Genomic DNA, 27,949 nt, shown 5'->3' with positions numbered 1-27,949 from the left:
GTTAGGCAGTTAGTCACTTCACAAAGTCATTTTTGATTTGATCGATTTCGTGCAACAGCATCCAGGCACCGCAGCAACATCAAGAGTTGCAGTTGCTGCTGCTGCTGCTGCAATTGCAGTTGCAATTGCTGCTGCCGTTGCAGCTGTGTGAAGTGGCCAAGAAGAAGGCACATGACATGGTCTTGAACATGGACATGGACATTGAAAATGCCCGATTCCAGTCTCGTGCCAAGTAGGACACACAAGTTAAGACTAGAGACCCTTCTCTGACCGTATGTTAATCTGCGATCAGTGAAAGAACCCGTTGAACTTTCCCATTCCCCTAAAGAGTGTGCACACAGAGAAATGTTGGCATATTTCCTGACGAGGAGAAGGAAATCAACCACAAAGGTTTAAACTGACTTTGGATTTCAATACATTTGGAACTATCAATTTTGTTTGGAGTTCCAAGGCTCATTTTTGTCAGGAATATATTATAATAATTTAGAATTTAGTTTCAAGTATGCTCATCCTTGCAACTACCTAAATTAATTATAAACTGATGAAATCTTTAACGCATAGGACTTATAAAAGATTTTAATTGTAATAACTATAATCCCAAGGCGCATCTTCAAATGTTTAAGAAAGATACGTAAAAATGAATTTAAGAGATATATTTCCGTGTATCTGAAGACTATAATTCGCCTCATTAAACACAGAAGTAATCTATTTTTCTTTCGGTGCACCTCTCCCTTCCCAAGTTACTAGAATGTTGTCCGCTTGTGGCCCGCTCGAGCTTCCAGCGGCGACTGCTTCACGCTCACTTTTCAGATACAGTATCTCGGAGTTTGTGGAACCCAAGTGGAGCGCCCACGAGATCGGCTTGGGTTCGGGTTCGGGTTCGGGTCTGGAGCTCGGCTCTCTGTTCGTCGCTGGGGCGGAAGATCTCCACCCAGTTTTTGGATGCAGGTCTAGCGCTTTTGGAATTTTCATTGAGTAAAACCAGGCAGGATGCATCGCGCGGATCGCTCGGCTGGCGGCCCCTCATTTACCGTTCGAAACTCGTCTAGGCCAGAGCATCTTTGTATGTGTCTGTGTATCTGTGTGAGCACGTTCGCTGGATCGCTCTACATTAAGAAAGAAGTGTATTAGCTTCGATTTATTGCATCGTTGCCTAGGCCTCTGCCTCGGTCGCTGTTTCTGCCTCTGCCGACGTCGCTGGTGCAGTTGACGTCGCTGTCGACTTTGTGGATTGTGAGTCTCGTGTGGAATCATCACTGGGGATCGGGGATCGGTCTTTTATCGTTGTGTATTCATTCAGAGCACCCATACACTCGCCGAAGACGTCGTCTATTTTGCGTTTTTTTCCTTCTGTTATGTTTCTGAGCTGTGCTGCTGCTCTTTTCTTAGCTTTTCGTTATTAGGAAATCGAAAACTGAAGCTGCGACTGCGACTGGGTCTATCATCAGTCCGTGAGACGGTCTCAAAGCTATTGGTCGTGTTGTCGCTTTTGTCGGAAAAACAGCAGCACGTAACGCTGAGCAGAAGAGATCCACTACGTAAAGCGGTCGAGACGTAACGCCATGCGATCGGTGATAACGGTGAAACATTCAAAATGAAGCGTTACCGTTTACAGTGAAGTGAAGATAGGATCGCTAAGGATACATCCTAAATTTAAAATATATATTATGTGTAAATTAAATGTATAAATGCAAATTCCTAACTGTGTCACTTTCATCCTAGACAAAAACAAAAAGAAACTATCTCCAAACTTGAATCTTCCTATAGACAATAAATCTTTACAACTTTGCTGTAAATCTCGAATAAAACATACCGTTTATGCTCTCACAAATCAAATCACAAATTTCTAAGGAATTTCATGAACTACGCCCAGTAGATGATATGATATTAAAACACTTACATACAGAGATGCATATCTATGGCCTATATATACCAGAGATCGGTGCTAAATCAATGATAACTACTCGCTTAGATCCAATTAATGCAAATTGTGACAGCGCGTAGATGCAAAGTGATCCAAGCCAAGCTGCACGGAAATCAACAACAAATGCCACCGAGACATGTGTACAGGCTGATGATTATGGGCAGACATTAAACAGACAATCCATAATGAAATTATAAAATTGAAAAGATTATAGCCCGGGCTGAGCGATCGTCGAGAGGAAACTAAAACGACTGGGAAGTGCGGAGAGATTGGATCGAAGCGGCTTGGCCGGGGATCGATGTCAACTCCGGGGAGAACAGCTCGCCAATTAAAACGAATTAAATGTAGAAATATAATGAAAAGTAATTCTAAGCAACTTGAATCATAAATCAGACCAAGCTGTACAGCGCGAGTGATTGTAAAAAGTGTAAAAAGATCAGTAAAATATACCTATATCTCAAAGTGGCAACTTCCCTCGTATATACGTACAACTAAAGCTCCTAATTACCATAAATCTAAAAGAGTTAAATACAATAATTTATTTAATACATTCAATCAACATCTTTAATCGTTGACTACATTTTATTGATAATAATATTGATATTGTCAGCTAGGCAATATTTATAAGGAATTGTACAAAGATATTTTCTGCAATCAAATCGTTGATAAAACTTCAAGCCCGCAATCCTAAAAGCATTCCTTTATGAACTAAAATCCATCTGAAAAAAACTAAATACTAAACTGAAATTCCCACGCGCCATCGGATATCAAAGCTGGATATATGCAGTATATCTTATATCTTATATCTTGGCCCGATCACAGGATGACTTACGATCTACAACAACAACAAAAACCAGCTGAAGCAACAACAATAACCACAAGAAGATCGAATTTGTATAGCAGCCAATGCCAGACGAGTTATCAACATCCGTAAGGCCGAGAGGGAAAAATACGCTGCAATAGCCAAACGGTGCTCAAATGGTGATTTCTTCCTGCCAGCGGCCAACGGATATCCGTGCGGATTTTATACCAACAACGACCACCGCAGCCACGACAACCAGTTGTGCAATTAGAGCAAAAGCTGCTTACTAAACTAGAAGAGGCTGGCAAATTGATGCTACCAAAGCGATCAGAAGTATCAGACATGTAAGTGTAAGATATAGTGTAAGTGTATAGTGTAAGATGAAGAGGTCGAATGAAATTTTAATACAAAAAATAGAAACTAATATTCCAGCGTAGCATTAATACATTTTTCAAACGGTCTTGTATGATTAATAAAAAATGGGTTTCATTTGAATTTTGTTAGCCTATGAACAATATATAAATATCTCAAAATATCCCAATTGAACATATTACTATAAAATCCAAAACCTTCCCACCATTACGCTTAGTAAATGAATTTTTAAACTCTAATGAACCACTACGTCTTAATTTAATTGATTACAATAAGCACCATCACAGGATCAACAAATATTAGACTTAATGTCAACTGAGAAACATTTACCACCAACAAAAAGTTGATAGATGAATTTTAGTTTTTGTATCTTTCTGCCTCGATCCGCAGACACGTATTCGAAAGATTCAAGGCTTCCACCGCTCGAAACTGTATTTTTCTTGTATTGTAATTGATGAATGAATGAAATTGAAGTTCGAGTAATGACGCAGCGATTTCGTGGGGCGGCATTAAGATTTAGCCAGGCCAAAAAGACGAGGCGAGCGAAATAGAGTTGTCCGCACACAGACACAGACACACTTTTTAATTTGGCAATCAAAAGAAAACATAAATTATATAATTTTTCCCTCTTGGCTACGCCTAGATTCACGCACTATTGGCCCACCGAGCGAGCATGGAATTTATTTTCTATAAATTCGAAATTCGATTGTTTCTTAAGCCAAAGAAGAGTGTTGTGCTTTATTTTCGAAAGTGATTAATAGGTTTGACATGTTACTTTTACGCTAATTGAGCGATCAAAATCGAATCGAAATGGTGAAGGGCGAAAGGGTAGCAGCGGCGATAATGATAATCCCCGAACGGAATAAAAGTGTCCAAAGAGCGTTTATGCGTTAAATGCACGGAAATCGGCCGCATGTATCCGCCAGATGCAGATACATTGAATCCGTAGGCATTGGGGCGATTAGTAGCGCCTTTCGATTTTTTTCGCCCCGCGTTTTGGAGTGAATGTTTTGGGCGCGTCCAGTGCAGAGGAGGAGTAACGAGGGGTGGGGGCAAATTAAGCAGGTTAATTTAATTTTAAATAGAAGTCGATGGTCGGTCGGTCGGATACAGATTTTTTTTCCTTATATTTTTTGGAGTGCGGTGGCAGATGGGCGTAAAAGAAGCGCCCGAAACAGAAACAACAGATCATTAATTAAACGTTTGGAGGTTAGTGAGTGGCCAAAAAGCCAGACAGGTTGATAGAAGCCAGTCCCTGTTCCAGAGCCCCAGTAATGAAATAAACTATTAGACCATTAGATCATTAGGCGAGGAACACGCAGTAAAGCGAAGAAGTGACGAATCGATGGTCCGCGGACAGTTCAATGAAGTTCTCACAAGGCGAGTTCCAATTTAGAATGTGTGATGAGATTCATATTCACCTACTTCCTATAGCTAATATTCTATAGCGTTTTGAATAAGACGTTCAGGGGACTTAAAATAGTATGATTCACTTAAGACATTCAATTAGAAACACTTTAGGTTATTACATTATGTATACAAAATTTTGGAACTATGTGGCTTGTATTATTATTTCTGAAAGCCCATCGCCTGGCCAAGAGATGGCAACAAAATTGAGATAAACCGAGCATTGTTAGAGACCGTGAAAAACTTTCCAACAAATTCACACACAGCCCGCTTCACTGAGGTGGCGAAAAGAAATTATGACACTTGATCGTTCGGGGGCAGTGAAAAATTTGTTTACGGCATTAAAATGCCAATTAAAGAGCGAGTTGGCCCGAAAGGAAGTAAATCGAGTGAAATGAAATGTTTCAGAGATAATCTGCGAAATGATGGCCATGACGCTATATATAGAAAATCGGGTCCCCGTCCGAACGGGCACTACAAAGCTCCCACCGCCAATTGCAGTGGGAATCGCAGGGGAGGAGGAGCTGCTTGCCCACTGGCAACAGAGCGTAATCCAAGGTAGTTAATTGCGCCTTAAACCGGAAGCGATGGCTTTGATTGCGTTACACATTTTGCTGGCTGCGAACGGAATGCGCGCTGATTTTAGCTGCCCTCTCTTTCTGGCCAAGTCAGGCCCTCTCTCTCGCTCCATCTATATCTACGTGTATTTTTCAATTTAAACTCTATTTTCGTTGGCTTTTCGATGACGACGGTAGTGGTGACGGTGACTTCGATAACCGCAGAGCGGCGGAATCTGAAAAGCAAATCACTCTAGGCAATACAAAGTCTTGGCTCGGAATACACTTAATCCACATTCAAATCGGGGGAAAAGCGGCGGGGACAATGAAAGTTTGTCGAGCTGCTTTACTGCTGCCCGAAATACGCAAATCGATTAAATGAAAAGCCTAGGAAAATCGGGCAAAAGGAGCAACCGAGCTGGAATCACACTAAACAAAAATAGTTGCTCCAAAATGTTGTTATTCAATTGTAGGAACCAAACGTAGTTTTCCAAATAATAAATATATTATTAACACATTAACTGATTATACTAGACAATTTATGCCAAATGAATGGGTAGTAAGCATGTGCCTTTTTCCAACTTATCTAGAACATACATTTCTTTCTGTGCAGCAATAGACTTGCACCAAATCCAAGACCGTAGACAACTCAATAACAGAGTTTTACATAGATGCCTCGCCCTGACTTATGTAAGGCGCAATTTGCAATGCAACAATTTGCAATGCGGCCCAGGAGATGAGTTGTATTTTAATTGGAGCGACAGTCAGCCAAAGCTTAAATGGATCGCCTCGGCAAAAATAAAAACAAACACAAGCGCCGAATGCTAAATAGCTCCAGATATGCTATTAGTACTTATAATATATGCACACGGAGAGATAGTGAACTATCGAGTTTGGTCTGGTCTAAAAGGCAGCTGGCGGGAACAGAGAAAGGTCGAGAAAATGATTACCTCGAGCAAAGTTTAGAAAAAACTCATAAAATTGTTCATGACTACGATGGAAATATCAACATAAAGTATACATATACTTTTTATACATTTAAAGCACATTCACCAGCAATTAAGTTCTAAGAATCCCAATGCATCTAATCCAATCATTTTAGGCTTCAGAAAATGTAACTGGCATAAACTGTTTATCAAGACAACTGTTTGACAAGACCCCTAATTTAACTAAGACCTTATGAATAGGTTACTGTCTTAACGTCCAACCAACCCTTATTCCCCACAAAACAGTCCCAAATTAAATTCAGCAGCAAATACCTATTTCTTGATCACCACTTCCATTCTCCACGCGACTCCTATTATTACGCGACCCCTACCACAAATCTCACCAGCAAAAGCACAAGAGCCACCGATGAGATCAGATCATCAATTTAAATCACATTCTAAATGTGTTCGAGATCAATCACAATGCCCTGACCACACCTTTCGATGGAGCCCAGTTGCCAATCATCGATCCCGTCGAGAAACCATCTCATCTGGCTTCTGCAACTCCGCGGCGCCAATTCTCTGCTCTATACCATGTTTATAGCCAAGTATTCGAGTAGGTACAGGTACAGAGCGTTTTGTCGAGATCAAGCCTTAACAGCACAGAAAATCTACTTAAACAGCTTAATGATTACCCCACCCATTTGCAGCCACAGCAACGCATATTTTGAAAGCAAAAGTAAAGTGTTTTGAAAGTAAACTACACTAATTTAAAGCTGTAAATTAACCAACTGAACAACATAGCGCTTCCAAAGATAACCTTGAATGCAATGAGAGCTTTAATTAATTGTGAGTGAGTGTGTGTGTGCTGGTAATAAAAAAGGTGTAAAAGGTGGTAGAGATTTCTGAAGCCAATTCTGATGCCAAGAAATAGGTAGAAAATCGAAATGTTTTCATAGAAATGTAACATTTTAATGGGGCCAATTTTCATGCCCCTCAGATCAGTGTCGAGAAATTCCAGCCTAAGGGCAAAAGTGCATTATTTGCGGCGAAGCGTAACTTGTACTTGAAAATGAGTTGACCAAAAGCCGAAAAGAGCAACAAAAATGTGCTTCAAACAGATATAACAACAATTTTGGAGACGTTGTTTGGCTGCTGATGATGAGTAAACACAACCGGAGCGTCGCGTTGATTACAATAGGAAATAATCCCACAAATTGCTTTAATATTCACTGCAAATCAAATGAACCACCCCGCCACCATCGAGAAAAATAGGAAAAAAAACACATCTCGAAAATCCCAGACAAAAGTCACCAAGTTTTGTGTCTCTCTGCCTTCTTTCTTGGCTCTTTTCTTGCTTTTCAGCCACATTTTCAAAGCATTTAACCTTGGACCATAAAACTCAGCAGACAAAGGCAGCAGCAATAACAACAGCAACAACAATAATAACAACAACTGCACATAATATGTAATCACATCGCATTGAATCTTTAATTCCCTCCCCCCGCCCATCGCATGTGTGTGAAAATTCGCATTTTTCAAGACGACAAAAAGAGCAGAAAAAATGGCAAAAAAAAATTATAAAACGTATATCTCGGCCTCTGATAATTGTATCGCATTTAGCTTTTGGCATATTGTTTAGCAGACGATGATATATGGGAACCCATTCCGCACAGACAGCAGGTGTACTATATGGATATGGCCGGCTCCTAACTTCTCGACTTTGTGAATTTTGCCTTTGATGACGGCGACTTACGCTCTAGATATTGGCATAGGAGGCATGGAAGATGTGGTTCCATTGTCGGATCCTAAGTGGGCTAGTTTGTGGGCAATTTCGGAAGAATTCGCGTGGTTTGGTTTCAGTTTTTTGTTTCTTTCGGAGTGTGGCACGAACTGAATTGTGGGTTGACATGAAAGTGCCTCGTTTGCGGTCATAAGTTGGTGGTGGTTCCAACATGTGCCAAAGGGAGTTTTTGGCAGATGATGAGTTGGCGGAATGAATTAAGGCCTGATTTGCCAGCTCGCCCTTGGCTATAGCTTGAGCAAATTTTAAACGATTCGTTGGTGGTTTACTGGAGATATGTGGTTTCCGGTTTGGGTTTGCACAAGAAATGGCTTTGGAATTTTAACAGGCAGAGGTAATAAAATATGTAAGATTAGATAATTTATTATTATCTATAACAGTTTCGATTATTTGAAGAACTGCTACAAAATGGCTTATGGGCAAAAGTAAAGATTGTAACAGTGTGTTCCTATACCGTTATAAAACTATTTTCCCATCCAATAAGTCTTCTAATAAACTCTTTTCCTCTCCGTAGCTCGTTAGCATGTCGCGGAAATATCTTAGTTATCACATGCAAATTCCAGCAAATCCACTCTATTGAATAAAGTAATATGCTAATGGGCATGTTCTGCCAGAACAAGCAAGCCACTTCACTTAATATCCAATCACAAGCCTCTTCAGCCATTACAACTTAATGCGCCCTAATGTATGCAATTTTATGATTGATAACTAGCTTCTTTGCCTCTTGCACTGCAACTCACGCTCACCAATTAAACAATCGCTGTGCGGAATTGTTTTTGTTTTCCTGTTGACCGGAAGGAAATCCCATTTTGCTCCCGAGTAGAAATCGAGGCCCAGGTCTTTGGGAAATTGACCAACACTGGAGCCGTCAATGGTGATTGCCAGCGAGCTAATAGCGGTGCACTTGAAGCTTTCAGTCATGGCAATTATTCCGCAATGTGCGATGCACTGAGAAAACTCATGGCAGTCAAAAGAAGTCAACAATCACTAAAAAAGTAAGCGTAAGACTTAAACAATTTGAATTACATTAAAGGCTGGTCACACTTAGGTCCAGTGTGACCTTGTTTCTGGCGGAATGTTTAGATGTTTAATGTTTATAACATGATTTGGGGATATTCTAAAAGCCATTTGACAGTGTAGTTTTACCATGTGCTCAAGTAGAGAGGGGTTGGGTGATGAGATGGATGGATGGGTGGTTAGTCGGCTGGGCGGCGTAGCGTAGAGGAGGGTGCAGCGTGGACACAAACAACTTGTCAGCAAGTGTGCAACGACGGCAAATCGAGGAGGAGTCAAGGCACTTGGCCGCATCCGCAGATGAAGCCAGGGTCCAGTCTCACCCGGTCTCACCCAGTCGCAGCCCCAGCGATGTTGGCTGCATCGTCAATTGGAGCACTTTCACTTTAGGCCGGCTAAGTCCAAGCCAGATCGGTATTTGCTCTTTGATTGGTACTGTTGTTAGAGGGGCTGTTGCTGCCGCTGCCGTGGCCACTGATGATACACTTCCTTGGAGAGAGTGAAGTGGATGCCCGCATGCATATTAAGACGCTTCGATAATGATTACGGTTGCTGCTGAAGATTGTCTTTAGCGAAGTGGAAGGCTTAATGGGGAACCGCCGAAGCAACAACACCTCGAGTGATAATTATGCAAGACCATTGTCTTAAGATTGGGAGAACCACCTTAGGCTCTTTTTGGGCAACAGGACAGGATTGTAGTTGCTGTGTAAAGCCCACCCACCTAGTGTATTCCATCTTCGACCATGCTCTGTGGAATCCCCCTTCATTCTGTTGGCCTGGCTAGTGCTTTTGTTATTGTTGCGCCTGCCACTGGTTGTCGTTGTTGTTGACTGTTGCCAGCTTTGTTGTTTGGTGTTGGTTGCTCGGTGTTTTGTGCTTCTTGTTGTTTTGTGTCGCGGCGCACGTGTTTGAACGGTAGCATGTGTCAGGCAATGATAGGTTGGAGCTCAAGCCCCACTTGGACCGCTTCGGATCCGAGCGGAGTGGAGCGGATCGGATCGGATCGGCGGCAATATAATTAGGCCTGGCGCGGATCGCTCCGACATGTGGACACTTTGGATGTGCGCAATATTTCATGCTTATGGCCAAAAAAAGGAGCTCGTAGCCTGCCATGTTACAGTTAGGTTTCCTTTTTTTGGTCCCAGCTCCATTGTTCCAACGCCCGCTAGATCGCAGGCTCCTCTGAGTCCGGCAGATATATATAGGTATAAATTGCAATATATATAGAGTTATAAAAAAAAAAACAAAACAAAAAAACAGAGTCTTGGGGCAGCGCAGTGCAAACACACAAAAATGGCCAAGACAACTTTCTTCTTCCTCTCTCAGGTGCAAACTGGTTTACTTATGATGTGAATGTTGATATGGTTTCTTTTCAATTTTTTTTATTTCTATTTTTGCTTCTTCCTTCGGCCCCTGGGCTGCCGCTTCTATTTCGATGGTTTAATAGAGCTTACGAGTATATGACAAACGAAAAGCAAACAGTTAGCAGCAAACTGGCCGAGGAGGAGTTGCAGTTTGGCTATCGCTTTCAACTAGAACAAGCTTGACTGGCTTGGATGTGTCTGCAAATGTGGCTTTATAAATAATTGTATCATTTGGCCCGCTTCGAGTGTGTGGTAATAAATCGAAATCAAACTGCTCCATGGACATGAGTATATGTACATGTATATGTCTGTATACCCACACAGGCACTCTACCAGCTGGCTGGATGAAGAAATAAAAATCTAATTAATTGCATCAAAAATGCTGAGCTGTTGAAAACGTTTAGGCAATCAAATGGAGCAGTTTATTTCCCCCGCTCCTATTTAATTTTATTTAGCCTGATTTGTGAACTGCTTCACTTCGCTTCGCTCGATGGAATCGTGAAATGTGGCATTATTTCGCGGCTGCTTTTTCAATTAAGTATTTGAATACCTTGCCTGGATGAGTGTTTGTACTGTGCTTTATTTTGTGTTTTTGGTCCGATGTCCGTTTGCCTGGTCGGTCATATGGGCACTTTCAAAAATTTCGCCATTCACTCGTTTGGCTCGGCCAGTTGCTGGATGCTCGGCTGTTTTGGTGGGTGGATGTCGCGGTGGTTGTCTGATATACGGATGCACATCTGGCCATCCGGATGCACATTGGGCTTCGTTTACTCTTTTTTGACTTTCAATTAGCTTAGGAGCATTCATTAGCTGTAAGGAACTGCCATTCAAGGCGGTCCCGTTTACATTCTCTGTGAAGGAAATGGCACACTGCCAACTAAACGCGCTGCAATTACCCATTACCATTAAAAAGAGTACTTTCAAATAGTTCAATTTTTTAGTGGCTCAGCTTTCGGCAATACATTTCGGTAGACTTTAATTTATGGCTGAAAGTGTAGGATCCTTAAAATTATTAACCACCACTCGCAATTGCAACTTTTGAACACAATATGATCTACAACTTCTTTATCACTTTTCTATCAACATGTTTGTATTAAATTACTAGCAAACATACTTCAATTCTGTTTTACTCCTTCGTTGGAAAGGTGCTTTAAGCAAACACAGGAGTGGCAATCGCGAAGACAATGATTGCACTTTTGAAAGTATTTACTTTTATCACCTCTCATGAGATGGAACATTGAATTTAAGCTTTATCGCATCCGAATCAGCCGAGTAGCCGAGTAGCTGAGCACCTGAGCCTTAAGCTCTGGCAAATATTTAAACCAGCAAATCGCTATAAATCAATCCCGGCCACCGATAATTACCGAGTGCGACCATTGATTATCTCTGGGCTTTAAGCTGGCACCTCTGAAATTCAATTGAGCTGTATTTCATGCATTCCAAACATTTGCCCAGCTCGCTGGCAATAAAAGTAAAATCCGAAGACCCGCAAAACACGAATTTATGGGCTTCAGTTTGTCCGTATGTCCGTATGTCCGCATGTCCAGTTGTCCGTTTGTCCGTTTGTCCGTCATTTACAAATGATCCGGTGCGAAAGAGAGGCCCCAGGTTAGAGGGACATAAAATTGCCCAAGACTGGCCGAACTAAACTGATTTTTGCACCTAAAAAAATATCAAAGGAGGGGGGCAAAAAGGGGGGAAGAAAATCTCAATTATTTAGGCTGAGCATTTAGCCAGCGCTGAGTTAACTGGTTGGTCGTCTGCATGTGTGCTAGTTATATAAAGATAAAATAAGAAATAAAACATCGCAAACTATAACAAACAACAGGATGCAGTCAGCCAGCGGCGAGGCAGGCAACTGGTCTGTGTTTTAATTTTTGTTTTAGTTTTGTTTTTCATTTTAGTTTTCCTCTTCATTTTTCCCTCGATTTTTTGGAGCATTGGGAAAGCACTTGCTGGCATACGTAGAAAAATGCTTTTCGATACACTTTTCGACATTCATTCATTTGGCAGACCAACGACCGACCGACCGACCGGCTGGCTGCTCAAGTTGCCTATCCGATGGCGATGCCGATGACGATGGCAATTGCAATTGCGGCAACTTTTAGCTAGCTGCTAGTTTGTTGGTTTCGTTTGGAAAATTGAAACAATTTCCGATGTCACTCTCACTTTTTATTTCACCTGACGACGAGTTGCAGCCAATCTAGACAACCAGATATGTAACGACGACGATGGACGGCGACGACCACAGCACAACGTGATTTGGAGATGTGTTTGCTCTCTGTTGCAACTGTCGCTGCTGCTGCCGCTGCTGTTGCTGGTGCCGCTGCTGCACTTGTTGTGTCCAGCGGGGAAAAAGTGGTTCAGATTGCACTGAAGTCCCAGCTCCAGCTCCAGCCACAGCATCATCATCATTATCGCCATCGTCATCATCGGCTGACTCCCCAAAAACGCATCCATGGCAGCTAATGCAACATCTGGGCCTGCTGCGGCTGCATGTTGCTGCTGCAGGAGTTGCTCTCGTTGATGAGTTGCACAGTTCGCCACAGCCACTCGGACATCTTGGGGGTTTTCGTTTGAGGACCCCTGTTCCTGACAGGCCATTACTTACGTATGCCTGGGTTAGAGAGCAGATCTTGCTGGGGATTTTACGACCAGCAGGTGGAAGAATCATCAAATTTGGCCTACTTGGCTTCGTGAATGCAGTTTAAAATGTTTCAACTTCACCCAATAATTACTTTTTGGCTGGTATTAATCACTTGCTAACACTTACAGGGGTGGTCAAAGATATTTGCACAAAATACAACCCAGTATATCTCTAATGCGTTAGTTTCTTTGACGTATCCCAAACTTGTCATCAATGCTATTATGTGGCTAGCATAGCAAAACCATCTTTGACTCAATGAATATAAATAAAATGTAAAAGACTAAGTGTTGATGTACTAGTGCCATCCATTAAGATATCAGTGGCTATTAAAATCCCTGGCTTATCTCAACTTGCAGAGCCCATCGCTCGCATATCAGCATTTTTCGATATTTTTCGATATTCCTCGCATTGGCAAAATATTCACTCAACCAATAAATGCCTGCGTTGATCTGGTGAATGATATCGCGTATTAATCTCTTCTATCTGAAGCATTTCGCATTGGCTTTATTGGCCGTGCGTGTCTCTGTCTTTTTGCTTCTCTGTTTGTTTGCTTGTTTGTTTGTTTGTTTGTCGTTGGATGTTTGTTGTGACGCTTTTGGTATCAGGTTGCCATTGCCTGCCTCGTTAGAGAGTGTGCTTGAGTGTGTGTGAGCCGCTATCCTGCCAGCGAACTTTTGTTGTTGTCGCACTGCGAGTTGCAAGTTGCTGGTGTGCTGTTGTTGCTGTTGTTGCTGATGCTGCGATGCTGCGATGTTGCGATGTTGCGATGTTGCTGCCGCTTGGACTGATGTAACGAGGTTTAATTTTCCATTTCAGTGAGCGGCTTGCTTTGGAGATTTTACTCTCGTTTTTCATTGTGTCGCCGGCTTTGGCTCGGTTTTCCTTTTAGCCAAGTAAGTCGCAGTCTGGGCTTTGGTTGTGGTTTAGTTGCGCTTGATTATGCTTTTCGCTCTTGCTATTGCCGCTGCTGAAGCGCGACTGCGTCGCCTGATTGTCATGATTATCACGATAATTATGCGGCCAGCATTTAATAATCACCATGCCGCTGCTGATGACGGAGGTTCGTCAGAAATTCGACAAAGTTAATTTCGAGCTACTCGTTCGACTGTCGCTCCATAACTATGCTTCAGTTTCAGTACGGCACTGAAGAAAAACCAAGTGTCCAAGAAAACCAGGAAAAACCAAAAACGTCCATTACGTTGCGTTCAGTGTTTTAGTTCAAAAATGTCCAAATTATTGAGCCAAAGTCATTTCTTGTGCTACAAATTGCTATGACTGGCATTTTCTTGAGCAGGATTGTAACTCGCAGCTCTTCAAACATATATCGTATCATATATCATCATTCATTTATATATCATACAACCTCCTCCAAAGTGATTTAAAATAAGAACCAGGTGGTTGCAAATCACAGTTCAACATTTTAGGCCACAGGAATGTTGGCGCTGGGCTGTTTCCTCAGTGCAGTTGCAGTTGCAACTGCAATCCCGTAGCAGCAACATTGTCAACGGCAACAACATCTCCTCCGCTGGACATTTTTGCCAATCTGGAGCGCAGTTTTCCATCGTCGCCATCGCCATCGCCATCACCATCCCCATCGCCTGACTGCCTGACTGCGTTTTTCGCGGTTTTACAACTTTGATTTCACTTTTCTTTGCAACATGCGACGCCGCTTGCGGGATTTGGTTGGTACTCGCATTCGTATCTGTATCTGTGGCTTTTTAGCTGTGCATCTGCAGCCGCACGTACCTGTGTATCTGAATCTGTATCCGTACCTTCACCGTCCGTTTCTTGAACTGTTTGCTTCATTGCTCCCGTTGTTGTCGTCCACAGTCGCTTGGCTAAAACTTTGTTACTCTTTAATTGGTTTCTTTTTTATTGTTTTCTTCCCGGCTTTCGCAGGCATCCGCTTAAAGGTGACCATCGCCGCGATGATCGCGTCGCTGATGATGATGCAGTGGCGTCCAGCTGAATAGTCGGCTATAATTGTCAACCGCTTTGGCACGTTTGCAACAAATTATAAAACACATCGCGGCTTTTGGGCACTGCAGTGCGGCTTGGGATTTGGGCGCCGGCGAAATTTTACTTTTGGCGGGCCAAGCAAAGTCACATGAAAGGCGTGTTGACGCTTCAGGTGCAACACGGGATTAACTGCCTCGGTCAGCTTGAAATTCATTCATTAAAAAGAATTTGTCTCGGTACGGCGACACATACTGCTTCCAACTGAATAGGTTAAATATATCTTGATCCTTAAGCATGACAAAATATGATATTATAATGCCTCAGCTTAAAATGTATTGCATTGTACACAAGAGTAATTTGTTTATAACACCGTCATTCACCTAAGATAATATTAACTCTCGTATTTTGCCATCTTCAATGAGCTCGAAGTCGTTTCTGTTCGACTGAGTACCAACAATTTTTTACCAGCTAAGCAAATAAAAGAAACATGTTGATAATGCCAACTAACTTCAAATATTTGATAACCGTATAAATTAACAAAGTAAAGCTCAGTTTATAGGCCTCACTAAGTAAATAATTTCTAAACTGCATTTTAACTATCAACAACAAATTCCAATTAACATACTTTTTACAAAAAGAGTTATATTGCAACCTGCAGTGATAATTTTATCTTCCGAAATCTAAAACGATGCACAAAAAAACACCTGATCGTTGCACTTATAAACGCTGCAATCTTTCCACGCGTTCTCAAGCTCTAATTACAATTATGCAACAATAATTTTCGACTCCATAACACCGCAGACAGCAAATCAAAGGCAGCAAATGCGGCTAATTAACTTTTTGGCAACGCGGCCAGCCAGCCAGCCAGCAACAAGAACAACAAAAGGCAATTTGTTGTCGCCAGACGATCGCTAAATGCTGCAACAATAACAGCAACAGCAACAACAACAACAGCAGCAGCAGCAGCAAGTGAAGCAACAAAAACAACAGCAACGTCAGCGACGACAGCAGCAACCCACGAAAATGTCTCATGAAAAATTCTGTTCTAGATGGGAGAACAGAGCTCCATAGATCAACGCGCCCACCTGAATGCAAGTTGTCTGTTAAAGTTGTTGCTGTTGCAGCAGTTGTTGCAGTTGCTGTTGCTGCAGCAGTTGGCAAATATGCAACTTTGGTTGCGGTTGCCGTTGAGCTCAGTTCACATGATGAGCTGTGGAGTTGGGGATCTCTTTAAGGTCTATTCTTGGCGTGCCATCTGCCCAGAGTCGAGCTTCAGTTTATGCACAGCACTAAAAATGCGTACCAAACATAAATTTCAGCGGAAATGTATGACTTGGTTTTACCAACCCTATTTGAATTTTGTAAAGCTGAAGCTCAAGGTGCTAATCGCATTCACCTAAATGGTTTGGACTTTTATAACATATTGTGTTGATGGTATGATTTTTTTGCACTTTGCAAATCTTTGAACTTAATCCATGTTGTCGCCCAGTGTAACCCACCCTCCTCCTTGAAAGCCCACGCATTTTCCGCTGCCTCGCACGCACCTTCTGGCGATGTTGAACGACCTCCACACGAGGTGCCACTGTACCCCACTTCCTACCCGTGGGTTGCCCCACCTCCCCCTTGGAGGTGTGTGCTTAGATGTTTGTCTGCCCGTCTGTTTGTCTTACATAATCGTCACTCTAGATACCGTTAACGTTTTTGTTAATTTTCATGACTTCTTTTTCTTGTCAGTTTTCAAGTCTTTTTCCACCCTAAAACAACAGACAATAGAACAATTGTTTAAATATTTCGGATGCCCCCTTCCTTTTCGAAGGTTTTGGCATTTGCGGCAAAAGAATACTTAAAATGAGAAGAAAATAACCAGAAAATGTTAAAAAACATTTTCTTTCGGTTGCCGAACAGATATTATTAGATCGCTGGGTATGTCGCCAGGCAGCTTAATGACGTGCATGGAATTACCTTAAACATAATATTGGTAAAGTCCAATCCATACAGCTGCGAAAAGTCGAACTCTGTGACACTCCAGGGAACTGGGTTTATTTGGCAAGATTTGGATTTCTATTTAGTCAGTGGGTGAAAGTATTGGCATTTTTGCGGTCCAACTAAACTATGGTATTAAAATAAAACTAAATAAACTAAAATAAAACTTGTTAAAACTAATTATTTGATTAAACGAGGTAAACAGTTAGTGACGATTGCACCTTCAACAACAAAAGAAACAGTACCTGGAACTTATCCATTTGACACGCTTTATCAAAATATTTGGTATGTGTAATTAATTGGCATTTGGTTTTTGCGCTGCATTTCGATTGATCAGCTTTACGTACTCTCTTGGTGCGCTTCGTCACTAAGTAGGGTGCCGTGCACAATGATTAGCTTCTGAATTTTGTTTAAAATGGTGTTATAATATTATTAACCTGTTAACCTTTGCTATTTCTTTCAGGTACATAACCACTGTAAATCAAAGGCAATTTTGAATGTGAATCATTCTGAGCGTCTTGGCACCAGACGCATTGAAAGTCGAAAAGCGAGCACAAAACCTAAAACCTACAACTTGGCAGCCTGGCAGCCTGGGCACTCAATCGAACCGCCAGTCCACCAATCAATCAATCAGCAATCAATCAAGGCGAAAAGGCAGGAAAACGGAGAAAAACTCGGTTACGGCCCGTTTGCGACCTATGAGAGTTATGAGAGAGAAAGACCACTCACCAAGAAAGATGCTTCCTAGCCCAAAACAGGGCTGCGTATACCCTGCCTTAGGATTAATACCCACTTCGTATATATCACACGTACCTTATGATCTGGCCTCCTCAGCGGCGGCGGCCACATCCTCGTCATCATCGTCGCCGACGACGACGTCAGCAACGACAACTGGGCGGCTGCAGCACCAACACTCCCACCAGCAACACCAGACCATAAATCACCATGCCAAGGGCAAGCGGAGAGGCAGTTTCGATCAGCCGTTGGATCTGCGATTGGCCCACAAGAGGAAGACGGATCTGGCGGATCAAGGACCCATGGAGGATGAGAACAGCAACCTGATCATGTTCGCCAGTGAACTGGCAGTGGCTCAGCAGAAGGAGAAGGAGCTGAACAACAACCATATAGCAGCTTCGCTGGCTGACCTGGGCTTTGACATGAGCCGCAAAATGCTGAGGGCCTTGAGAGAGGGTGGTGCAGGCGGTGGAGGTGGAGGTGGAGGAGGAGGAGGAGGGGGTGGCCCACCCAGCGCACCGCCCTTAACACCACCGCAATGTTCGATACCCGCCGTGCATCCCACTCTCCTAGAAGCCATGACCAAGAATTTGCCCTTGCAGTATCGCAATGTGTTCGCTGGAGTCTTGCCCGGAAAGGTGACCAGTCCAGCGGCCTCCAGTAGCCCCACGGGTGCGGATTTCCCGTTCCGGCATCCGCTCAAGAAGTGCGAGCTCACCTGGCCACCGCCCACAGAGCAGTTGCAACTGGAGCTGCCCCATCCGAACCCGAAGTTATCGCCGGTCCTGCCCCATCCGCAACTGCAGGACTATCAAACGAGGAGGAAGAACAAGGCCAGAACAGCTGCCACCGGGGGCAATGCCACGCCCAACTTGCCGCAACGCAACAAGGATCGTTACACCTGCAAGTTTTGCGGAAAAGTCTTTCCGAGATCGGCGAACCTGACGAGGCATCTCCGAACGCATACGGGCGAGCAGCCCTACAAATGCAAATACTGCGAACGTTCCTTTAGCATATCCTCGAATCTGCAGCGCCATGTGCGGAATATCCACAACAAGGAGCGCCCCTTCAAGTGTGAGATATGCGAGCGATGCTTTGGCCAACAGACGAATCTGGACAGGCACCTCAAGAAGCACGAATCGGATGCGGTGTCCTTGAGCGCCTTGTCGGGCGTGAGCGAAAGGATGCACTGCATACGCAGATTCTGCGAGAATCCCACAGAAGAATCCTATTTCGAGGAGATACGCAGCTTCATGGGCAAGGTCACGCAGCAGCAGCAGCAGCAGCAGCAACAGCAACAGCAGCAGCAGCAGCACGACCAACAGCAGCAGCAACAGCATCAGTCAACCGCAACATCGGCGTCCAGTTCGTGCTCCTCGTCGCGGGACACGCCCACATCCTCGCAGGAGGAGGCGGACAATGCGCCAGCAACATCGACGGCTGACACGGCAGCAACATCGTCCAGCAGAGACCAGGAGGAGGAGGACTCGCAGCCCATCATGGAGCTTAAGAGGACCCTCACCTCCAAGCTCTTCCCCAGCACAACCGCAGCCACCGCTATCACGACGCCCCAAACAACATCCATCAAGGAAGAGGAACCCTAACTACGTAAAATCCATTTCAACAAACCAATTTCCTATAGCAGAGGAGCCGGAAGGAGGTGAAGAGGTCCGTAAACTATGTCTAACACCTAGCTGAGGAGCAGATCCCTAAAACTATGTCTAATATCTAGCTGTAAATATATATACATGTATCCCTAAACCCCTATATGTTCTACAAATACGTGTAAATCGAGTTGTACAAATCGAGAATTGGCAGATATTTTAATATAAATAAATACGAACGTATGTGCATAACTATTATTAGATTCGTCCTAAGCATTGGTATTCTTTTGTACATATACGAGCGTGACATGACGAAAAGTGTATGAAAAGTAATGACAAACAAAACAACGCGCCCACTGTTTAAATAAAAAGTTACAAGTTTTTGAAATTAACTAAGGTGCAATTTTGACTGGGAAAGGAAAAATATTATAATATTTATAGCGGTGAAACTTCTAAAAGCGGATTCGAAATTTGACATCCGGTATTATGTATGTATTATACATAGATTTTACGAAGAACCTTTCATACATGTATTATACATATACATACAACGATTTAGCTTGGAACGCAACCAGTCTGGTTGCGATCTGAGCTATTCAAATCTTTTGTCGAAGGATTGCCTTGCCTATTCTTGTTTAATCTTATTTTATTATTAGAGAAATGAGGTAACATTACAATATTCATCTATATTCAGCTTTGTAAAAAAAAGGCTTGTGTGCAGCGGTCTTTTCTAATAATGTTATAATTCTTTTACATATATGTAAGTTCGAGAGAGTTTAAAGCTGTATCCCGTCATTCATACGTAACCGAATATCTTACCAAACAATATCTATTACAAGTCAAGAGATGCAACAAAGATTGTGCTGCTCTCCCGACGGATAAAAAGTAAAATATTTGCCAGACTTAGGACAATATTTGGTCGTTCGCAAAATACATACACTGATAGCGACGGACTATTACTTAAAATCATGGGGAACATTTCGAGGCACTAATCTCGGCGGGCGACGGACAACCGCTGTCATATGCCCCACGATCCAGATAATAAATAAATCCAAATGCACATCTTCAAGGGGCAGATAGTATGGACCCGGGACTTAGTCAGTGCCAAGCGGTCAGGCAATCAAGTTGAGCTCTCTCTCTCTCTATAAATCGTAGCCGTGGGCCACTGCAGCCTAATTCAATTAAAATTAAAACGCAGATCTACGCGTTCGAGAGAAATTGCCCCAAATTTCCGACAATTATAGGCCACGCTGTCGTCAGTAATCTCGCGTCTGCGTAGGCGGCACTAGCTGAATCCCGGTCATGCAATCGGACGCATCTCCCCAGGGAGCTGCTGCCACGGAATCCCTTCCAATGCACCGCTCCACCTCCATGCCGGTGAAGCCCAAGCCACTGGAGCAGAAGCCACTGCTCCGTTCCTCCGAAAAGGAGACGGTCAATGCGTCGGATTACTATCCGGAAAGTCCGGGGTTCGTACGACGCAGAAGGTCAAAAGCCGCCGGGGATCACCTGGAAACACGCAGCGAGCTAAAGTGAGTTGAGTTCGAGCCAAAAACCGAGTAAAATTTACAAAGACTATGGATAATACTAGGCTCCACATTTATAAAGCACCCGTGTATTATTCAAATGCAACATTGTTACCACGGATCATATTTTATAATGGGCTATGGCCATAAATAATTTTTTTAAACCTCATGTCTAGTTTTCCCTACACGCACGACTGGGCGGGCAGTACGATAGAGCTTACCCCAGATTTGGGATCCGGACCGCGGACTTCAACTTCCGATGGACTGAAACGAAGCCTTCATCGGGTGATGGAAAAGAACGGCAAGGAGAACGTTGTGTTCCGGCGAGTTCCGGAGAAGTCATGGCGCTACATGCGGGATCTGGTCACCACGCTGGTAAGATCCTGGTTCGGCCACAGGAAAACGTCAACGCCCCAAGCCGATCAATCGCGATCGGATGTGTATAGCATAACGCCCAGTATTCAACGCAGACTCGATGAATTGGCCAATGAGCCACCGCACCTGAGTCCCCATCTTTCGAAGTCTAATCCTAACCAAAACGAGCGCGTCACGTTTAGCATATAGTTTCTAGTACATTAATCAAACCATGACCGACTAAAATACTCACACATATTAATAAATACGTATTAACCAACCACATATTCACTTGCTAAATTGGGGGAATCTATAGTAAAGATATTCCAATTGCTTATATGAGGCTACTTAACTTGTAAGGGTCGTATTTTGTGCATGCTCATCATTGGTAATCCATAAAGGTCGTTTCTTTCCAATCGCGCAGATGGAACTGGAATGGAAGTACATGCTGACTTTGTTCCTGGGAAGTTACTTTCTCAGCTGGCTGCTCTTCGCGGCCCTCTGCTACGTGGTGGCCTACTCCCACGGTGACTTCATCTTCGATCCGGTCAGTGGTAAGCGAATGGGCGAGGGTGTGGACCCTTGCATCTACGGAGTACACAGCTGGGTGGCCATGGTCATATACTCTGTGGAAACACAGACGACCCTCGGATTCGGCGAAAAGTACGCCAGCGAGGAGTGTCCGGAGACCATCTTCCTGTTCGTCATGCAGATGGTGAGTGCGGCTCTAATTGAGGGCTGTATGGTGAGCGTGATCTATGCCAAGACAGCCCGGCCGGCGAGGCAGCTGACCAAGCTGAAGTTCAGCGATAAGGCGGTGGTAAGTAAACTGCCTCTATTGGGGGAGGAGAACACCCATTCAGATCCATCCTTTAGTGATTATCTCACGTAGATCTGTTATCGCGACGACAGGCTTTGCTTGCTTTTCCGCGTGTGCGATCCCCGCGAGCAGCAGTCCATTGAGTCCAAAATCCGGGTCTACATCATCGTGGACAAACGGTGAGTCACTGCCGTAGAAAAATTACATTTTAGACGGGTGCCAGCTGTAAGTACCAATACTATAAACAGAGCATAGAATCAAGCAAAGATCAAATACAAAAGACGACTTAGGATAACTTGTGTTACGTTACGTTGAAGTTAATAGTTATAAAGTATTTTAAAAATGCTAAAGAACCCAACCAATCATACAAATATACATACCCAACCAAAAATACTAAATTAGCTTGACCTTCCATTTAGATAGTACTTGCAACTAGATAAAACATGCAATTAAAACGAGCCCCCATCTTATCTGTTTCGCTGACAGCACGCGCGAGGGTGAGATTATAAAAAGTCACGTGGAACTGAAGCTGGAGGGGAATGGGGAGCAGATTATTCTCTGGCCCGATGTGGTGTGCCATGTCATCGATGAGACAAGTCCGTTGTTCCAGTTCACCACAGCAAAACTCTTTAATGCTGCCCAATTCGAGCTGTACGTGTCCATTGTGGGCACTTCGCCGGCCACAGCGCAGATGACGGAGGCCAAGACGTCCTATCTTCCGAGGGAGATTTTCTGGGGACAGCGGTTTGTCAATATCATCCATTACGACGCGCAAACCGAACGCTACATTGTGGACTACGAGAACTTCAACAGGACCATTTCGGTAGACATGCCCATAATGCACCCCACAAATGATCACTTGAAGCTAGAGTACAGAAAGTGAAGTGTTTTCTAAAATATATTTAAAGATCGCATTACACTTTAGACAGCACGAATTCCAACGAATTTAAGAACACTATTAAACGAGGTAAATATTCTTTAGCATTTTTGAAATACAAGTTTATTAGTTTGATGAACAAATAATTATTTAACATATACCTTCAGATAGATTCATATAAATTCATGGGACGCCAAGAGTATTTTGAAAAAAGTTACTAATAATTGACAACAATAAATGAAATACAATACTAACAATGTTTCAATAAATTATGAACATGTCTCCCGCGCACTTTATTCTCCGCATGATTCAGTTTGTTCCTGCTCTTGGTAGAATTTTAACCTAGCCCTTAACATTTCATTTTCATTTTGTAGGCGTGAGAACTCGCGCATGAAGCTATCTCCTTGGAGTAGTAAAGCTAGGGCGTCTCGGATCTCCCTTGTGTTTTCCACCTGCTGCTTCATGTAGTTGGTCATCTTATCAGCCAGTTGCCGCTGATTGCAGAAGCCAATGTACTCCAGTTCGCGCTCCACCTGCTCGCAGCGCTGGTCTACAAACTCTCTAAGCTCGCTGAATTCTTTGCGCCAATCTGCATCCATTTGGCCGGATAGTCCACTTGAAGATTTGGCCAGCAACTGCTGAGGCTTCAATAGAGGATTTGACGATTGTGGTGTGATGTTAGCATGGTGCGGGGTACTGTTTCGACTGGCTGAAAGCAAGCGCAGACGGCGTTTCATTTCGGCATCTACCGGCGGGGGATTCTCTTTGTCACTGCCTCCTCCCGTGCTGCTGGCCTCGGAAATGTTGGCAGACTGCTCCTCACAGAGCTCATCTGTTTCGGCGATTTTCATCAGCTTCCCGTCTCCGGAAATGTTGCTCCGATCCTTTAGTGGGCCGCTTAAGGTCTCTGCAAATAAGAAGCTTACTAAAACTAAAAAATAATAATTTATATAGTAACTTGCGTTGCAGTGACTCCGTGGTGGAGCTGTTGGCAGAGTTATCCACCGAGCTGGGCCCAGATCCCACTGGAGGACAAAGACTTTGACGGTGGGCATTTTCATTAGTCTGCGGTTTCCGGTTGAGCGTCTCCCAGTCAAAGCTGTCTCTGCAAGAGGTGCCAAAGCGGGTCGACATGCGATCCACAGCCCTTGGGCCTTGGGCATCCAAAAACTCGCAAAATGAATCCCGGCGAACTATGCTAGTCGCCGCCACGCCGTGACCAAGACTGTTAAGCTGTTGCTGGGAGCTCAAAAAATTAGCGGCAATAGATTTACGCAACTCATCGCTAGGAACACGCTCTACACGAGGAGCTTCGGTTACCAATCCAGCTGCATTTCCGGAGCTGTTGAGGCTACCGTTCTGCTGGCTATCCCCACTTGGCACGGGCACGAAGGCTACACGTGTCACAACCGCATCGTGTACAGTCCTCACGGCCAAAGGAGCCTTCGTACTCCTCATATCATAGGAAATCAATTCGCCCTTAAGGTTTCCAGCACACAGGTAAGTCCCACATTCACTCAGCGCCACCGTCGATAGCGGATGCGAGTAGGTCAGGCGATCCGTAGAGGCCTGAGCACGATGCCGTCGAATGTCGAAGATGTTTATCTTGCAATCGTAGCCCACGCTGACCAGCAGCGCTGGCTGGGATGCGCACATACTGATGTCCCGGCAGGGAGCACTGTGCGCTTCGCTGGCATGGAAGATCTTCCGCATTCCCTGCACATCATAGACGGTCACGGCCCCTATATAGGAAGCGATCGACAGGTGGAAGCGTTTGCTCGGATGAAAACGCACAAGGGTTGACCTGATATTAACAGGATAGCAAAAGGTTAATGCAATTATGTTGAAATATACCTATATAATCTAACTTTCAGAGGACTTTTAACTTACTCGCCATCTATGATAAAGGTGTTGGTCTTCTGTTTGGTTTTGGTGCCCAAGATACTGATGTCCCCGCCTTCACGCACTGCAGCTATATACTCGTCTGTATTGTTGTAGTCCATGTAGAGAACAGTGCTCCTTTGCGGATCCGCCGGAAAACGGTGGATCAACTGTGCCGTCCGGAAGTTGTATAGCTTAACACAACCGCTCTGGCCCACAGCAATCTCTTCCATTGATTGCTTGGCACACGCCACACAGAAGGCATTGTCGATGGTAAGTTTACGGACTCGTTGAATCTCGGGCGCTGAAGAGTGGGGGTTTTAGTACTTCCGAGGGAATTGGGGTCCGAACCTATCTCTTACTCTTGCCATCCCTCTCCTTAATCCGCATCACAGCCAAGCCCGCCATTTTATCCACCTCCACAAATACCCGGCGCTGGCCGTTGAACTGGAAGTCTGTCGGCTCTGCACCTTTGTGCACATACTCAGACTTCGTCTCGAGATCCGCGAAGTCGGAGAGCACGGTCTTCTTAGAGGTTGAAATCACATACATTTTGCTTTACTTCTGCAGATTTTTACACAATTCAAATTTGAGTGCTTTTGTTTGGATTATTAAAGAGTGTGCCCGCCGCTTTATTACCGAAAAATTCCAAAACCCGTCAACCATTATCTGAGTGATGTGAGCCACTTAGGCTGATTCCACTACTCCTAAAAAGTCAGCAAAAATTTCTAAATTAGTATTTAAAATTCCTCATCTCACACTTTTGAAAATGCTGTCAACATAACCTTTAATTTGTTTCTGTATTTAACTGCATCAAATAATTAAGCAATATAATTTTCAAAAAGCGAACACAAATTGTTGGTGCGCATTGAACTGCTGCAGAGGCTGCTTGAATCCGCAGTGAGAACGCGTCGGCCAGTGCGGTCACACTAGTCATTCACAACCAAATTCATCGGATCATTGGCAGATAGGCAAGAAGAAGAGCAAGCAATCACCTGCGAAAAAGAAATAAATTGCCGAGAAATGTTAAAAACCTTGTAGTGCGGCAATTTGGCGTGCGTTGAAATGATTCCTGGCGACCAGTAGAAGCATTTAGTGACCACGCTACTCATCCCTCGTCCCCCGCCGCAGCGGCTGAGCCACTGGACAAAGGCCAGCATACAACAAAAACAACATCACTGAGACAGTCACGGCCCATTGGCACCCACACTAGCACACATACACACACGCACTGCGTAGAAGCCAATAACAAAAACAACAAGAACTGGGAACGGAGGCCTTCAACTGCTGGAAAGATGGAAGCGGACGGACTAACCAACGAACAGACGGAGAAGGTGCTCCAGTTCCAGGATCTCACCGGCATCGAGGACATGAACGTCTGCCGCGACGTCCTGATTAGACACCAATGGGATCTCGAGGTAAGCATATGTTTATATGCCCGCACAGTGAATGTCAGAATAACAGGGACACGTACGATACATACAGTGGTGGCTGAAAAAGTTCTACTAGTAACAAGATTTGTAAATGTTATCTTTACTCTTAGGAAATATTTCTATTTGTGCGTTTATAAAATATCATATTTAGTTCCCGTTAACCTTTTAACATCTAAATTTGCAGGTTGCCTTCCAGGAGCAGCTGAATATCCGCGAGGGGCGTCCCACCATGTTTGCAGCCTCCACAGATGTCCGAGCGCCCGCTGTCGTTAACGACCGCTTCCTACAGCAAGTGTTTTCCGCCAACATGCCTGGCGGAAGAACGGTGAGCCGGGTGCCCAGTGGCCCCATTCCCCGCAGCTTCACGGGGATCATTGGATACGTGATTAACTTCGTGTTTCAATACTTCTACTCCACGCTGACGAGCATTGTTAGTGCGTTTGTGAACCTGGGCGGCGGAAACGAAGCCCGCTTGGTGACAGATCCACTAGGCGATGTGATGAAGTTTATTAGGGAATACTACGAAAGGTATCCTGAGCACCCGGTCTTCTATCAGGGCACATATGCACAGGCCCTAAACGATGCTAAGCAGGAGCTGCGCTTTCTAATCGTTTACCTGCACAAGGATCCCGCCAAGAATCCAGATGTGGAATCTTTCTGCCGCAATACACTGTCGTCGAGATCAGTCATTGACTATATTAACACACACACCCTGCTATGGGGATGCGACGTAGTCACGCCGGAGGGCTACCGAGTGATGCAGTCGATCACAGTGCGCAGCTACCCAACGATGGTGATGATCAGCCTTCGAGCAAATCGCATGATGATCGTTGGACGTTTCGAGGGGGATTGCATGCCCGAAGAGCTGCTCCGTCGCCTCCAGTCGGTGACGAACGCCAACGAAGTGTGGCTGAGTCAAGCGCGTGCGGATCGCTTGGAGCGTAATTTTACACAGACTTTAAGAAGACAGCAGGACGAGGCCTACGAGCAGAGTTTGCTTGCGGACGAGGAGAAGGAGCGTCAGCGGCAAAGGGAGCGGGATGCCGTCAGGCAGGCTGAGGAGGCTGTGGAACAGGCTCGACGCGACGTCGAGCTTCGCAAGGAGGAGATTGCCCGGCAGAAGATCGAGCTGGCCACTCTGGTGCCATCCGAGCCGGCAACTGATGCTGTTGGCGCCATTGCAGTTGTATTCAAGCTGCCCAGTGGAACACGCCTAGAACGAAGATTTAACCGGACGGATACGGTGCTGGTAAGTTAGAGACTAATGATGGCTTGTTTTGTTGGGATTAATGATTTTATTCTATTGTAGGACGTTTATCACTATCTCTTCTGCCATCCCGATTCGCCGGATGAGTTTGAGATCACAACGAATTTCCCGAAGCGCGTGCTCTTCTCGAAAGCGAATGTTGACGCCGCTGGGGAAGCAGACAAAGCCAACGAGACGCTGAGCAAAAGCCTTCAGGACGTGGGACTCAAAAACCGCGAGGTGCTGTTCGTTAATGATCTGGAAGCGTAACCAAGCACCACCTACCAAATGAAAGCATCATCGTGTTACCCAGCTGCAACGCATTACCAAAACTTGAACCAAGTTTTAAGTAGTCGTAGTCAACGTCCAAGTCGGAGGATAAACAGAGAAACTATTCCTAATTTAATCATGAATATTAATATAAATAATTGTTTAACAATGTTTAGGTTGATTCTCTAATCTACCCACCACCACCAACCCGTTTCTCAAACATTCACACATCAGTAAAAGTCGTTTCCAGAATAATTTCCGTCAACCACAATTTAGTTTTTTTTTTATTTAAGAATTTTTGTTATGTTAGCTGTACTTACAATTCCGTCTATTTAACGATAAATAGAGCCGCAGCCTTGTTATTTGACAGAGAGTTTGAATTCAATTTGAATGTGGTCAAATTGATGATATAATTAATCATTTTAAGTGAGAGCGTTCAAATAC

At 44.1% G+C, this 27,949-nt stretch overlaps 4 protein-coding genes across 5 annotated transcripts; 3 read left to right on the top strand and 1 right to left on the bottom strand.

The window, feature by feature from the left end:
* Window positions 1-1,416: 1,416 nt before the first annotated feature.
* On the top strand, window positions 1,417-19,469 carry LOC6549227 (MDS1 and EVI1 complex locus protein). The gene is made up of 2 exons (XM_001974316.3): window positions 1,417-3,070; window positions 17,223-19,469. Exon 2 carries the CDS (start codon window positions 17,458-17,460, stop codon window positions 19,096-19,098), a length of 1,641 nt encoding a protein of 546 aa, XP_001974352.2. The 5' UTR covers window positions 1,417-3,070; window positions 17,223-17,457; the 3' UTR covers window positions 19,099-19,469.
* A 704-nt stretch (window positions 19,470-20,173) lies between these two features.
* Window positions 20,174-22,980, top strand: LOC6549228 (ATP-sensitive inward rectifier potassium channel 11). Of its 2 annotated transcripts, XR_003407950.1 has the most exons (6): window positions 20,174-20,630; window positions 20,801-20,999; window positions 21,403-21,798; window positions 21,871-21,977; window positions 22,285-22,765; window positions 22,843-22,980. XR_003407950.1 is itself a non-coding variant. In XM_001974317.3 (5 exons), the coding sequence occupies exons 1-5, from the start codon at window positions 20,401-20,403 to the stop codon at window positions 22,679-22,681; spliced, it is 1,329 nt and encodes a 442-aa protein (XP_001974353.1). In that variant the 5' UTR covers window positions 20,174-20,400; the 3' UTR covers window positions 22,682-22,980. The 2 variants fall into 2 exon arrangements, 1 of the variants encoding a protein (XP_001974353.1); XM_001974317.3 differs by having other exon boundaries at window positions 22,285-22,980.
* On the bottom strand, window positions 22,714-25,247 carry LOC6549229. Its single transcript, XM_001974318.3, has 4 exons — window positions 24,919-25,247; window positions 24,566-24,860; window positions 23,638-24,479; window positions 22,714-23,582 (listed from the first exon to the last, which is right to left on the bottom strand). The coding sequence occupies exons 1-4, from the start codon at window positions 25,106-25,108 to the stop codon at window positions 22,969-22,971; spliced, it is 1,941 nt and encodes a 646-aa protein (XP_001974354.1). The 5' UTR covers window positions 25,109-25,247; the 3' UTR covers window positions 22,714-22,968.
* Window positions 25,248-25,383: 136 nt separating this feature from the next.
* Window positions 25,384-27,872, top strand: LOC6549230 (FAS-associated factor 2). Its single transcript, XM_001974319.3, has 3 exons — window positions 25,384-25,974; window positions 26,174-27,238; window positions 27,299-27,872. The coding sequence occupies exons 1-3, from the start codon at window positions 25,852-25,854 to the stop codon at window positions 27,503-27,505; spliced, it is 1,395 nt and encodes a 464-aa protein (XP_001974355.1). The 5' UTR covers window positions 25,384-25,851; the 3' UTR covers window positions 27,506-27,872.
* The last annotated feature ends 77 nt before the right edge of the window (window positions 27,873-27,949 follow it).

Source organism: Drosophila erecta, unplaced genomic scaffold (genome assembly GCF_003286155.1).
Source record: "Drosophila erecta strain 14021-0224.00,06,07 unplaced genomic scaffold, DereRS2 tig00000092-arrow-pilon, whole genome shotgun sequence".
Classification (NCBI taxonomy): domain Eukaryota; kingdom Metazoa; phylum Arthropoda; class Insecta; order Diptera; family Drosophilidae; genus Drosophila; species Drosophila erecta.
This window is presented reverse-complemented; position numbering and strand designations above follow the sequence as displayed.

Coding starts and splice junctions, on each gene's coding strand:
- LOC6549227 (XM_001974316.3), top strand. CDS start 17,458: ATGAGAGTTATGAGAGAGAAAGACCACTCACCAAGAAAGATGCTTCCT.
- LOC6549229 (XM_001974318.3), bottom strand. CDS start 25,108: ATGTATGTGATTTCAACCTCTAAGAAGACCGTGCTCTCCGACTTCGCG. Junction 24,861..24,918: donor TAAGGAGAGGGATGGCAAGA/GTAAGAGATAGG, acceptor CCCACTCTTCAG/CGCCCGAGATTCAACGAGTC. Junction 23,583..23,637: donor CACCACGGAGTCACTGCAAC/GCAAGTTACTAT, acceptor TCTTATTTGCAG/AGACCTTAAGCGGCCCACTA.
- LOC6549228 (XM_001974317.3), top strand. CDS start 20,401: ATGCAATCGGACGCATCTCCCCAGGGAGCTGCTGCCACGGAATCCCTT. Junction 20,631..20,800: donor GAAACACGCAGCGAGCTAAA/GTGAGTTGAGTT, acceptor CCTCATGTCTAG/TTTTCCCTACACGCACGACT. Junction 21,000..21,402: donor GGGATCTGGTCACCACGCTG/GTAAGATCCTGG, acceptor CCAATCGCGCAG/ATGGAACTGGAATGGAAGTA.
- LOC6549230 (XM_001974319.3), top strand. CDS start 25,852: ATGGAAGCGGACGGACTAACCAACGAACAGACGGAGAAGGTGCTCCAG. Junction 25,975..26,173: donor GACACCAATGGGATCTCGAG/GTAAGCATATGT, acceptor CTAAATTTGCAG/GTTGCCTTCCAGGAGCAGCT. Junction 27,239..27,298: donor ACCGGACGGATACGGTGCTG/GTAAGTTAGAGA, acceptor ATTCTATTGTAG/GACGTTTATCACTATCTCTT.